The 13,034-nt window shown below is 37.2% G+C and overlaps 1 protein-coding gene across 4 annotated transcripts in view; it reads right to left on the bottom strand.

Annotated features, from left to right (window-relative positions):
- PIK3CB (phosphatidylinositol-4,5-bisphosphate 3-kinase catalytic subunit beta) overlaps positions 1–13,034 on the bottom strand; it is a 203,417-nt gene that overhangs the window by 96,401 nt on the left and 93,982 nt on the right. For all 4 annotated transcript variants that reach the window (XM_082690404.1, XM_082690405.1, XM_082690406.1 and 1 more), the window contains one exon: positions 10,782–11,005. In XM_082690404.1, coding sequence (XP_082546530.1) covers positions 10,782–11,005 — 224 coding nt within the window. The remainder of the gene's footprint in view (positions 1–10,781; positions 11,006–13,034) is intronic.

Below are 13,034 nucleotides of genomic sequence, written 5' to 3'. Positions count from 1 at the left end.
TCCAAAAATCCTGTAGTTGTTCAAACGTAGTCCATACTAAGAATTTTATGTTATATACCAATTAAATTATAAATGAATATACCAATTAATTATAAATGAACAATTCGGTCCAATTTTATAGACATGTAAAAAAGAAACAAAGAAGGTTTCATTAATGAGAAATATAGTCAGAACTGAATATCAAATCTTCTCATCACAAATCCCAAATGTATAGATATTAAAGATCACTTAATAACAACTGAAACTTCTCATAATCCAGCAAAGTAATTTCCCACCATATGATCACATACCAAGGATTTAAGAAAATTCACTATCTCCTAAAGCAGCTAACTGCTACTCTGCACAACTGTGGCTGTTAGAAAATTCTCTACTGACCAGAGGTTGCTTCTGCAGTATTTTCACCAAGTTAAGTCACCTCCCTTTTCCATAAGGTACTTCAAATTTCAACTTTTTTAACCTAAACTTACTGGGTGTTCCTTTTCTCTAGTATTTTTACCTTTTTTTCCTAATGTTCTGTATGAGTTGGTGCTATATGCATCAAAGCAGATGAGCCAGGATCCACAGAGTCCTTTGAAAAGTCACATGACTCCACTTTCCACCCTAACTCACTTCCCAATAAGATACCAACAACCTCCTATCCTTGGGCTGCCAACTGTCACCTCCTCTCTATCCCATTCACACTACTCTATTTTGGCAATTCTTCATCTTTCTCCTAAAGAGCAATATAGCTTCTTATTTAATTTCCTTGCACTATCCACCTCAAAACCTTCAGCTACCTTAGAAAGTAACCTACTTTAAAAAATAAATTCACAAAGAGATATGATACTTTTTTTTTTAAAAGATTTTTATTTATTTATTTGTCAGAGAGCGAGCGAGCGAGAGCGAGCACAGGCAGACAGAGTGGAAGGCAGAGTCAGAGGGAGAAGCAGGCTCCCTGCGGAGCAAGGAGCCCGATGTGGGACTCGATCCCAGGACGCTGGGATCACGACCTGAGCCGAAGGCAGCTGCTTAACCAACTGAGCCACCCAGGCGTCCCAGATATGATACTTTTTTAACATAATACAAATGGTCGTAACTGTCTAAAGCAGCGCTACCCAATAAAACTCTTTAAAAATGTAAATAGTCTATTCTATGCTGTCCAATACACAGCCTCTTAGCCACAAGTGCTTTTTTTTTTTTAAGATTTTATTTATTTATTTGACACAGAGAGAGAGAGAGAGATCACAAGTAGGCAAAGAGACAGGCAGAGAGAGAGGAGGGGAAGCAGGCTCCCTGCCAAGCAGAGAGCCCGATGCAGGGCTTGACCCCAGGACCCTGAGATCATGACCTAAGCCGAAGACAGACGCTCAATTTACTGAACCACCCAGGCGCCCCTCCACAAGTGGTTCTCAAGAAGCTTGATATGTGGCTAGTGCAAATTACTGAATTTTAATTTTACTTTATTTAATTAACTTAAATTCAAATTTAATGTATAAATGTGGCTAGTGGCTACTGTATTTAAACAATACAGGTCTGAATAATAAGGCCTTAAGCTCCTTAATATACCATAAAATTATTCTATGACTCCCATTTACTCTCTATTTCATAAACAGACCCTTTAGAAATAAAAAAACTAGAGGACACACTCATTATCAGATAGCAAGAACCTATAGAAAAGACCAGAAATCAGAACTAGGCTTGAAAAACTGCAGATATTACAAGTAATACTCAGAAAATAAAACAAGTTTAGTTAATGTGTTAAGAATTAAAGGTTGTTGGGCGCCTGGCTGGCTCAGTGGGTTAAGCCGCTGCCTTTGGCTCAGGTCATGATCTCAGGGTCCTGGGATCGAGTCCCGCATTGGGCTCTCTGCTCAGCAGGGAGACTGTTTCCCTTCCTCTCTCTCTGCCTGCCTCTCCGTCTACTTGTGATTTCTCTCTGTCAAATAAATAAATAAAATCTTTAAAAAATTGTTTAAAAAAAAAAGAATTAAAGGTTGTTTGAAAATGAGTAAAGAGCAAAAAAACTGAAAAAAAAAAAAGAGCAAAAAAACTGAAGAAGAATCAAAGAGAACTCCAAGAAACAAAACATATTAAGTGAAATTTAAAACTCAATGAAAAGGAACATGACAGGGGCGCCTGGGTGGCTCAGTGGGTTAAGCCGCTGCCTTCGGCTCGGGTCATGATCTCAGGGTCCTGGGATCGAGTCCCGCATCGGGCTCTCTGCTCAGCAGGGAGCCTGCTTCCCTCTCTCTCTCTCTGCCTGCCTCTCCAACTACTTGTGATTTCTCTCTGTCAAATAAATAAATAAAATCTTTAAAAAAAAAAAAAAAAGAAAAGGAACATGACAAATTTTAAAACATTTTTCAAATTTGACAATATCAAGTGTTAGCAAAGATGCAACAAACTCTTGGTTTCAGTTCAGGTTGGGATTTCAAGGTCCTGAGACTGAGATCCACATCGTGTCCCTGTACTCAGCCAGAGTCTGCTTGGGATTCTCTCTCCTTCTCCTTATGCCCCTCCTGCTTGCATAAGCATGCTTACTTGCTCTTTATCTCTCTCAAAATAAATAAATCTTTAAAAAAACAAAGAAAGAAAAACTTTTTGGCAATATATATTAAAAACCAATTACACCCATATACCCATCACTCACCAATTCCATTTCTAGGTATACATAAACTGATGTTATTTCATACAAAACAATGTTGGATTTGAAATGCTGTGTGTATACATTTATATAACACAAGAATTGAGAAAAATCTGAAAACGGACTAGAATTTGAGGATAAAATCAAGTAAAATAAACTAGCTAAACAAAGAATAAAAAAGACAAGACACATAAAGATTATATTATATAGAGGGAGAACACATTCCCTTTTTTTTTTTTTTTAAAGATTTTATTTATTTATTTGACAGAGAGAGATCACAAGTAGGCAGAGAGGCAGGCAGAGAGAGAGGAAGAAGCAGGCTCCCCGCAGAGCAGAGAGCCCGATGCGGGGCTCGATCCCAGGACCCTGAGATCATGACCTGAGCCGAAGGCAGAGGCTTTAACCCACTGAGCCACTCAGGCACCCCGAGAACACATTCCCAATGACAAAGATTCACTACTCCCAAAAACCAAGAACGTATACAAATCAGTAAGACACACATGATACAGTTTTAAAATAGACAAGAAACAAACACAACAGAAATATGAATGTTTCATAAATATGTGAAAAGACATACTTTATCATCAGTTCTGAGAGAGATGCACCTGAGACCATGGAGATACAGCTGACACTTGGGCAACATGGGTTTGAACTGTGTGGGTCCACTTAATTATGTGGATTTTTTTTTATAAATACTGTAAATGTATTTTCTCTTCCTTATGACTTTAATAACATTTTCTTCCCCCTACCTTACTTTACTTAAAAATACAGTATATGACATGTATAACAAATATGTGTTAATCAACTATTTATGTTATTAGTAAGAGAGTCAACAGAAATCTATTAGTAGTAAGTTCTGTGGGAGTCAAAAGTTATCTGTGGATTTTTGAATGTGGAGGGGTTGGCACTCAACCCTTGCATGTTCAAGGGTCAACTGCACATTTGTATAATGGATCTATATATAGTACCAAGGGCTTGAAACCTTCCTTTAAAGATCAATCATAATCTCATGATGACTACATTCAAGTCTTCTGAAGTACTGGTGTATCTCATCACCCATGTTAATTTTCTTCACATAAACTGTTAATTAGACTGACGTGGTCAGAACTCAACTGGTTTTTCCTGTATCAAGCAGTTTTCCAACATTTCTTTTAAAAACTTCACAAAATATTGCATCTTTAAAAGACTTGGATTTTCCTCAGGAGTCAACTTGCATTGCTTAATGCTTATAGTCAGCTACAAGAGAGACTACCCAATGAAGATACTGGGCATAAGGACGGAACAGAAACTCCTGTTTAGAAGGAAAGGATACAGTTCATTTGTGACTACATCGGTATCATGACATCTGTGCTTATTCAGATAATGTCTACACAGGTGAAGAAGTTATTCTTGATAGTTTTACGCTTTGTGCTTCATTGTTTCTCATATTTCTGCCCATGCTTCTGATACATTCTCTGAAATTCCCCCCATATAGTCTCTACCTCCTTCTACCTTCTCCACAACCCACCCTGTTCCCTAACACACAGGAGACTATTTCAAATGCCACATGCCCTTCTCCCTTAATTGATGCAATTATTTCATATAACTTATGCTGGCTGAGGTTTAAAAAAAACACAGGTTTGAAAGTGATGCTCAGGTTTATTGGTATCCTTAACAAATTATGACTATTGGAATTAAAAATAATGCCATGGTGTGGCTGCTGGGAACTAATGTTCTTTAAAACAGAAACATGACAGTTCCATGATTTTATTTATCTTGCTTCTCAAGAGCCCTGCTCTATACTGGATGATACTGAAGATATGGTCATCAAAAACTTCATCTTTTTCACAGAAACTACTGTCTATATTGCTCCCTATCTATCCTGTAAAACCATTTTTAACCTATACGAGTACTTTGTTATACTTCATCTCATGTTTAGTGTTCCTACATACTGCTCCCTAATGTTGGTCATTAACAGTAATGACAAAATGGCAAAATTATTATTTTATATAGAAGTTGGAAGGGCAAAAAAATGCATGTATGAGGGATCAGTAAGCTAACCATTCTTTATTCTGAAATCATCATTCTTATTTTTTGTTGGTGAAGTATTTACCCGCTTATGAAATAGTACTGATAATAAATTAGGAATTTGGGGTTTTATTTATTTGTTTTCAAGATCTTACTTGTAAGTAATTTCTACACCCAGTGTGGAGCTCGAACTCACAACTCAGATCAAGAGTTGCGTGCTCTACCAACTAAGCCAGCCAGGCTCCAAATTTGTGTTTTTTAAAATGGACTTAGTTGCCTAAACAAAGAAGGATAAACTCTATGTGGCTTTCCAAGTTTCTTTAATAACTTAATAATTTTACTAGTCTATACAATACAAAATAGGAACTGTTTGGCTAAAAGAAAAGTAAACTAAGGGGAGTTATGATAGCTCTATCTCAACTATATGAATATTTGACATGTATAATGAAGGGTAGACTGAATGGATACTTATGCAAAATGAGAAAGGACAACCACATGGGAAGAAGTCATAAAAGGCTAGTTTGAATTTTTAAATACATTTTATATTAAAATTTAAATATGTGCTTGTCAAAAGTGAAAACATGCTACTCTAAAGGTCGAGTACTTCCCCAAGTACTGAATGTATTTGGTCAGAGAAACTACTCTATATAAGAGATGGTGAAAGGATGATATTATATAAAGATTATATTATATATTATATATATAATATAAAGATTATATATTATATAAGAATTATATTATCTTTATATATATAAAGATTATATTATATAAAGATTATATTATATAAAGAAACTATACTATATAAGGGATGGTAAAAAGATTATATTATATAAAGAATCTAACTAGATGATCTTCAAACTACTTTCAGCATTAAAGTCTATGACTGTTGGGAGGGGAAGATGACAGCAGAATAGGAAGAGAAGATCACCCAGTCCCATGAATACAACAGATAACTATCAAATCCTCCTGCATTAAATACTCCAGAAATGAATCTGAAGACTGGTAGAAAAAACTCCAGAACTAAAGATAGAAGAGCCACCACACTGGAGGAAATTGCAAAGATGAAGCTTAGGAGAGAAACAAATCATGGCTTTTGCAGTACAGAGGAAGCGGCTACAGCACAGAAGAACAAGAGACAAACTGTAACACAGAAGAGCACCTGGGGAAAAGGAGTCCACATAGTAACCAGCAAGAAAAGCAAGAGAGTCCCATTTCACAAGTTCCTGCAACCAGCCAGTGGGGCTTAAAGTCTGCAGTTCTAAAGGCAGTGGGCTTGGCTCAGGAAAAGTCCAGAGGCATGGGGGCTACTCTTAGAAATAAGGTGGAACAAACAGCCCAAGGAAATACAGAATGAAAACAGAGATCTTTAGGGTGCCTACACGCACAATGGAGTAGCTACTTGCTCAACTCATAGCAGTGGCAAGAGTTCCAGAGAGGCAGCCCTCCCAGAGAAACCTCATGGGGGAAAAAAGGGAACTGCAAGGCACCACTTCCCTTCCCTATCCCTCAGCATAAACACAGAGCCACCTGAGGTAATGAACACAGCATTAGCACTCACATGTAACTTGCTTATATACCAAGCCCTGCCCCCCGCACTCTTGTGGATCCATCCTTCCCAGTTACACTTGCCTCAGTACCACCACAGCAGGCTTCCACACCCAGACGACCAGCCCAAACCCTTGACCAGCACCATATCTCCTGACCCAGGAGTTCTGTGAGGCCTCGGTTCTGGTAGCAACAGCAACAGATCTCATTTCATAAGTAGACCAGAGCACATCTAGTTAAAACACACCACATTCAGGCCAGGGACCAAACACTGCCCACAACAGGCAGAGAGAGCCTCTGTGTACTATACTGATCTGAAGGATAAAGTAGCCAGGGCACAAAAGCAGAAAACACTCAGCACACAACAGAGATGCTACTGGAAGCACCAGGCTGTGAGGAACAGGGAACACTACACTGTAGAGCACTACAGGACCTCTTCTGTTTAAGGCCATTACTCAGAAGAACAGAAGATGTAGCTGACTTTCTTAACACATGGAGAAACAGGCACAGAGACAAAATGAGAAGACAGAGGAATTTGTCCCAAATGAAAGAACAGACCAAGACCAAGACCAGAGATATAAGCAAAACAAATATAAATAACATGCCTAATGGAGAATTTAAAGCAATGATCATTAAGGATACTAACTGGACTTTAGAAAAGAATAGAGGACATCAGTGAGACCATTAGCCAGCGAATAAGAAAAACATGGCAGAGCTAAAAGGCTCAATAAATAAAATAAGAAACATGTTTGATGGTATGAACATCAGGCTGGAAGAAGCAGAGGAACGAATTAATAGCCTAGGAGACAGAGTAAACAGAAGGTAATCAAGATGAACAAGACAGAAAAAAGTACTTAGGAAACAAGTACAAAACAGTAACAGACTTAGGGAACACAATACTTACACCAAAAGTAGTAACATTCACATTACAGGACTCCCAGAAGAAGACAGAGAAAAGGGATAGAGAATTCATTTGAAGAAATAATAGCTGAAAACTTCCCTACTTTGGGGAAGGGAACATACCCAGATGAAGAATGCACAGAGAGCCCCCAACAAAATCAACAAAAGCAGCCCCACACAATGACATGTTACAATTAAAATGGCAAAATAAAGGAATAAATAAAAAATATTAAGAGCAGAAAGACAGGGCATCTGGGTGGCTCAGTTGTTAAGCAGGGCCCTGGGATCAAGCCCTGCATCAGGCTCCCTGCTCAGTGGGAAACCCACTTCTCCCTCTACTACTCCCCCTGCTTGTGTTTCCTCTCTTGCTATCAAATAAATAAATCTTAAAAAAAAAAAAAAAAAAAAGAGCAGATCGACAAAAGAAGAAAGTTACATATGAAAGAAACCCCATAAGGCTATGAGCCCATTTTTCAGCAGAAACTTTGCAAGCCAAAAGGAGTGGAATGATGTGTTTAAAGTGCTGAATGGGAAAAACCTGCAGTAAAGAATACTCTATGTAGTAAGGCTATCACTGAGAATAAAAAGAAAGATAAAGAGGTGCCCGGGTGGCTCAGTGGGTTAACCCTCTACCTTTAGCTCAGGTCATGGTCTCAGGGTCCAGGGATTGAGCCCCACATCAGGTTATCTGCTCAGCTGGGAGCCTGCTTCCCCCCTCTCACTCTTCCTACTTGTAAGTTCGCTCTCGCTCTCTCTCTCTGTCAAATAAATAATTTTTAAAAGATCTTTTAAAAAAAATAAAAGGAGAGATAAAGAGTTTCTCAGACAAAGAAAAACTAAAGGAGTTCATGACCATTAAACCAGCAATATTAAACATAGGACTCTTTCAGCTGAAAAGAAAGACCAAAAGTGAAAGTATGAATGTAGGAAACACAAAAACAGTAATGAGTATTTTTGTAAAATATCAGTCAAGGAACTCACAAAACGAAAAGATATAATATGACAACACATACCTAAAACATGGGAAGGAGAGTAGTAAAAAATGGGTTAAAACCTAAATAACCATTAACTTAATATAGACTGCCATATGCAGAAGTGATTATACACAAACCTAATGGCAACACAAATCAAAAACCACTAATAAATATGCAAAGAATAAAAGAGAAAGAAATCCAATTGTATCACTAAAGAAAATAAGAAAACCATGAAAGATAAAAGACAAGAAAGGGTCAGAGAAAATCTTCATTAACAACCACAAAGCAGGTAACAATAATATGGCAATATACATATATATACATATATGATTACACTGAATGTAAATGGACTAAACACTCTAATCGATAGACATAGGGTGACAGAGTGGATTAAAAAAACAGGACCCATCTATTTGCTGCCTATACGACACTTATTTTAGACTCAAAGAAACCCACAGAGAGAGACAAACCAAGAAAGGAAATCTTTACAGAGAACAAATTGATCGTTGCCAGAGTGGAGATGTGTAGGTGGATGGGTGAAAGGATTGGGATGGGATGGTAGGTGGATGGGACAGGGATTAGGAGTACACTTTTCTTGCTAACAACTAGGTGATTAAAATAAATTTATTTTAAGATTTTATTTATTTATGACAGAAAGAGAGATCACAAGTAGGCAGAGAGGCAGGCACAGAGCAGGGGAAGCAGGCTCCTTGCTGAGCAGAGAGCCCAATGCAGGGCTCAATCCAGAGACCCTGAAATCATGACCCGAACCGAAGGCAGAGGCTTAACCCGCTGAGCCACCCAGGTGCCCCTAAAATAAATTTTTTAAAAAACTAGAAGTAAATAAAAGAATTTGGGAAAAAAATTCTATGATTGCTTGGAATCCAGTAGATTTCACAATATCCCCATTTTTCTTCTTATTTCAAAACATTTATTTTCACATATACTTTGTTACAATGATGATTACATGAAAAATATGTATATCCAGTAGAGAACTGACCCATATGTACTGAAATGCAGACTGACCTAGAAGGGCAAATTGCCCTGAGCCACTGTTTTCAAGTTGAATTCTAGTCACCTTTTAGTGGTAAAATTCTTCATTCCACCTCTTCCAACACTGCAGAATTCCCTAAATCGTATTTCAAATTTGATTGTGAGACTTTGTAATATCCAAATCTTGATTTAAACTGAACTTTAGTCTCAACATACTTCGGGAGAGAGCAACAAAAAAACTTTAAAGCTAGATAAATCTCTTTCATAAAATGCCAGAAGGCCAGCCGGCTCTTTCTTTCCTTCTTTTGTATTTGTTTTTACAATTATTTAGAAACATATTGTTGGAAAGGAGGCAGAACTGAATAAAACTAAACACCTGGATAAAATCCTGTCACTACCACAGACCAACTATAAGATATAAGACCTGGCACAAAAGAAAGAAACAAGAAATAAGAAACAAAGAAACAGAGAGAGAGAGAGAGAAAGAAAAGAAAAGAAAGAGGAGGGGAAAAAAAAAACCTTCTCTCCCTTTCATTTTCTTCATTGTAAAATGGGGATGATAACATTTTATAGTTTTTTTTAAAGATTTTATTTATTGATTGACTTGACACTGAGAGAGAGAGAGAGAGAGCAATCACAAGTAGGCAGAAAGGCAGACAGAGAGATGGGGGTGGGGAGAACTGGCTCCCTGCTGAGCAGAAAGCCCAGATGTAGGGCTTGATCCCAGGACCCTGAGATCATGACCTGAGCCGAAGGCGGAGGCTTAACCCACTGAGTCACCCAGGCGCCCCTATAGTTGTTTTGAAAGTGGAGAATATACTTAAAAAATATATATCTTTCATAGTTCTTGGCATGGTAAAGTGCTCAATACAGAATGGCTACTGAAATGGTTTATGTTGTTGTTATCGCAGTAACTGAAGAACACCACAAAATACCCTTGAATGCCTACCCTAATTCTAAATCCATATCCTAGATGATAAAACGACCACACTAGATACAAAGGCAGTCTCAATCTGGTTTGTAACATAGCCGTCACCATTCAGGTATGGATTAAATATACTCCAATATAATGCCCATTTCCATATCACCATGAAATGCATATATAAGAATATGAGAAAAAAGAGATCATTTGATCAAACCTTTCATTTCATAGGCAACAGAAAAATCAAATAAGAAAATAAAATATCTACACTAAAGAACATTATCTAGACTGGGACTGGCAATCTTTTTCTGTGAAGAACCAGGCTTTGCTGACAACCCATGAGTCTGTGTCCCATTCCTTTCTCCCTCCTTTCCTCCCTTCCTTCTTCCCTTTCTTTCCCTCCATTCTCTCTCTCTTCCTTTCTCCTTCCATCTTTTAAAAATTCCTTGAGTTTTTTAACATCCTTTTAAAATAAAAACCAGAAACTAATAATATACTATATGGTTAATTGATTTTAAATAAAATTTAGAAATAAAGTGAAATAAAAATGATTTCTAAAAAATAAATACATACATACATACCATTCAAAAACTGGTTTCCCAACCCCAATCTAGACTAATATATCACTGTATCAAAAAATCATATGTGCAAAAGATGTGTCATTTGATTGTTATACGTAATTCTAAATTTCCATCTTTAAATCTAAAAATGCTCTTTTTAATAAAATTTACCAGCTATCTCCTCTACGACTGGTGTTGCATTCAGGTAAAAATCACAGATTTTTTACAATGTATTTCTTAAAATAACATAACACTACCTGACAATTTTCAAAATGAACAGCCACAATGAGCTTTCCTCCATAAAGTTTATCTTCTAAGTTTTCAAGGACCGATGGTTCATGTTCTGGTGGGTATGTCTGCTTTAGCCAATCCATCCAAGACAATCCCACAAGCGACTGAATCTTTTCCTCACTGAATTTGCGCATTTTTATTCGGAACTCATTCACTTCAGGATCCTTCAGTGCATCAAATTCATGTAGACCTAAACAAATTTTTTTAAAGTGTCATTCTGAGTAGCTAATAATAATACAAGAGAAAACAAAATATATTCAACCAAATATATTGGATATTTGGTTTTTATCACGCAAATAAAACTGGGCAGGAAAATATGATGAAAGATCAAAAGAACATCCAGAAAAAGTAACAAATTTCATGTACAGAAGATGAACATAATTAGATTTCTAAAGAAGATAAACTTGAAACCGTTAAAGAAATGCAATTTGGTATGAGTTTTATAAAGGTAATCAATCACTGAAATAGTACACACTTTAAAACCACATATAAAATATCCAGTTTTTCTTTACAAACCAAGTAAGTCACATTTACTATATCTGAGAAAACCTAAGAATCTGAAAACTTTTCAGTTAATGAACTTAAAATACAAGCTATTACTTAACTTTAACAAGCTATTACTTTAAATAGTAATATTATTATTATTATATTATATTATATATAATTAATATATTAATTATACAATATATAATTAGATATAGCTATATAATTATATATAATATAATTGATATAATTAATAAATAACAATATAATAATATATAAATATTATTTACATATAATAAATAATGTAATTATTATATTAATATTATTACTATTACTTTAACAAGCTATTACTTAAAACTCAGTAAATTTAAATTTTATAGATTAAACTTTCAATTCACTATGATTTTAACAACGGTTACAGTGTATCAATTAATTAAAAAATCTCATAAAATTATTCTTTGATGTACTTAATTATGACCACTCCTACCATCAAAACAACTAAATATAGCAACGTTTTCATAAACTTATCATTATCTTAATAAATAATTTTTGGGATGCCTGGGTGGCTCAGTGTGTTAAGCCTCTGCCTTCAGCTCAGGTCATGAACCTCAGGGTCCTGGGATCAAGCCCTGCATCAGGCTCTCTCCCTACCTGCTGCTCTGCCTCTGCCTACTTGTGATCTATCTCTCAAATTTTTAAAAATTTTTTTAATAAAATAAAAAATAATCTCTGAAATCTATAATAAATGAACATGCAGAAATGTTTATATGTACATTATATATAAAAATTAATGGTGAGGTGGCTCACCACCGCCTGGGTGGCTCAGTGGGTTAAGCCACTCCCTTCGGCTCGGGTCATGATCCCAGAGTCCTGGGATCCAGTCCCACATGGGCTCCTTGCTCGGCAGGGAGCCTGCTTCTCTCTCTGCCTCTGCCAGCCTCTCTGCCTGCTTGTGTGCTCTCTCTCTCTCTCCCTCTCCCTGACAAATAAATAAATGAAATATTAAAAAAAAAATTAATGGTGAGATTGGCAAACACTTTAATTTAAAGATTATTCAGACTGGCCACACCTCATGACCCCAGTACAGCTCTTTCTGCCCAAACGTCCTGTCCCCATTCTTTAATAAAACCACCTTTTTGCACTGAAGATGTCTCAAGAATTCTTTCTTGGCTGTGGGCTCTAAATCCCAGCAACAGCCCCAAATTACATCAATCCTGTGCATGTATTGAGGAGACTTTTCAGTGTCAGCTCTATCTCATTCTTCTAAAGTGCTGTTTAGGTGTTCCTGGGGGGCTCAGTCGGCCAAGCATCCAATGCTTGGTTTTGGCTGAGGTCATGATCTCAGGGTCGTGGGATCAAGCCCTACGTCTGTCTCTGTACTCAGCACAGAGTCTGCTCAAGACTCTTTCTCCCTGGGGTGCCTGGGTAGCTCAGATGGTTAAGTATCTGCCTTCGGCTTGGGTCATGATCCCCAGGTCCTGGGACTGAGCCCTATGTCAGCTCCCAGTTCAGTGGGGAGTCTGCTTCTCTTTCTCCCTCTGCCTCTCCCCTAGCTTGTGCTTGTTCTCTCTCTCCCTCTCTCTCTATCCCAAATGAATTAAAACACCTTTAAAGAAGGATGCCTGGGTGGCTCAGTGGGTTAGGCCACTGCCTTCGGCTCAGGTCATGATCTTGGAATCCTGGGATCGGGTCCCACATCGGGCTCCCAGCTCTGCAGGGAGTCTGCTTCTCCCTCT

Source organism: Mustela nivalis (assembly GCF_964662115.1).
Source record: "Mustela nivalis genome assembly, chromosome: 1".
Taxonomy (NCBI): domain Eukaryota; kingdom Metazoa; phylum Chordata; class Mammalia; order Carnivora; family Mustelidae; genus Mustela; species Mustela nivalis.
This window is presented reverse-complemented; position numbering and strand designations above follow the sequence as displayed.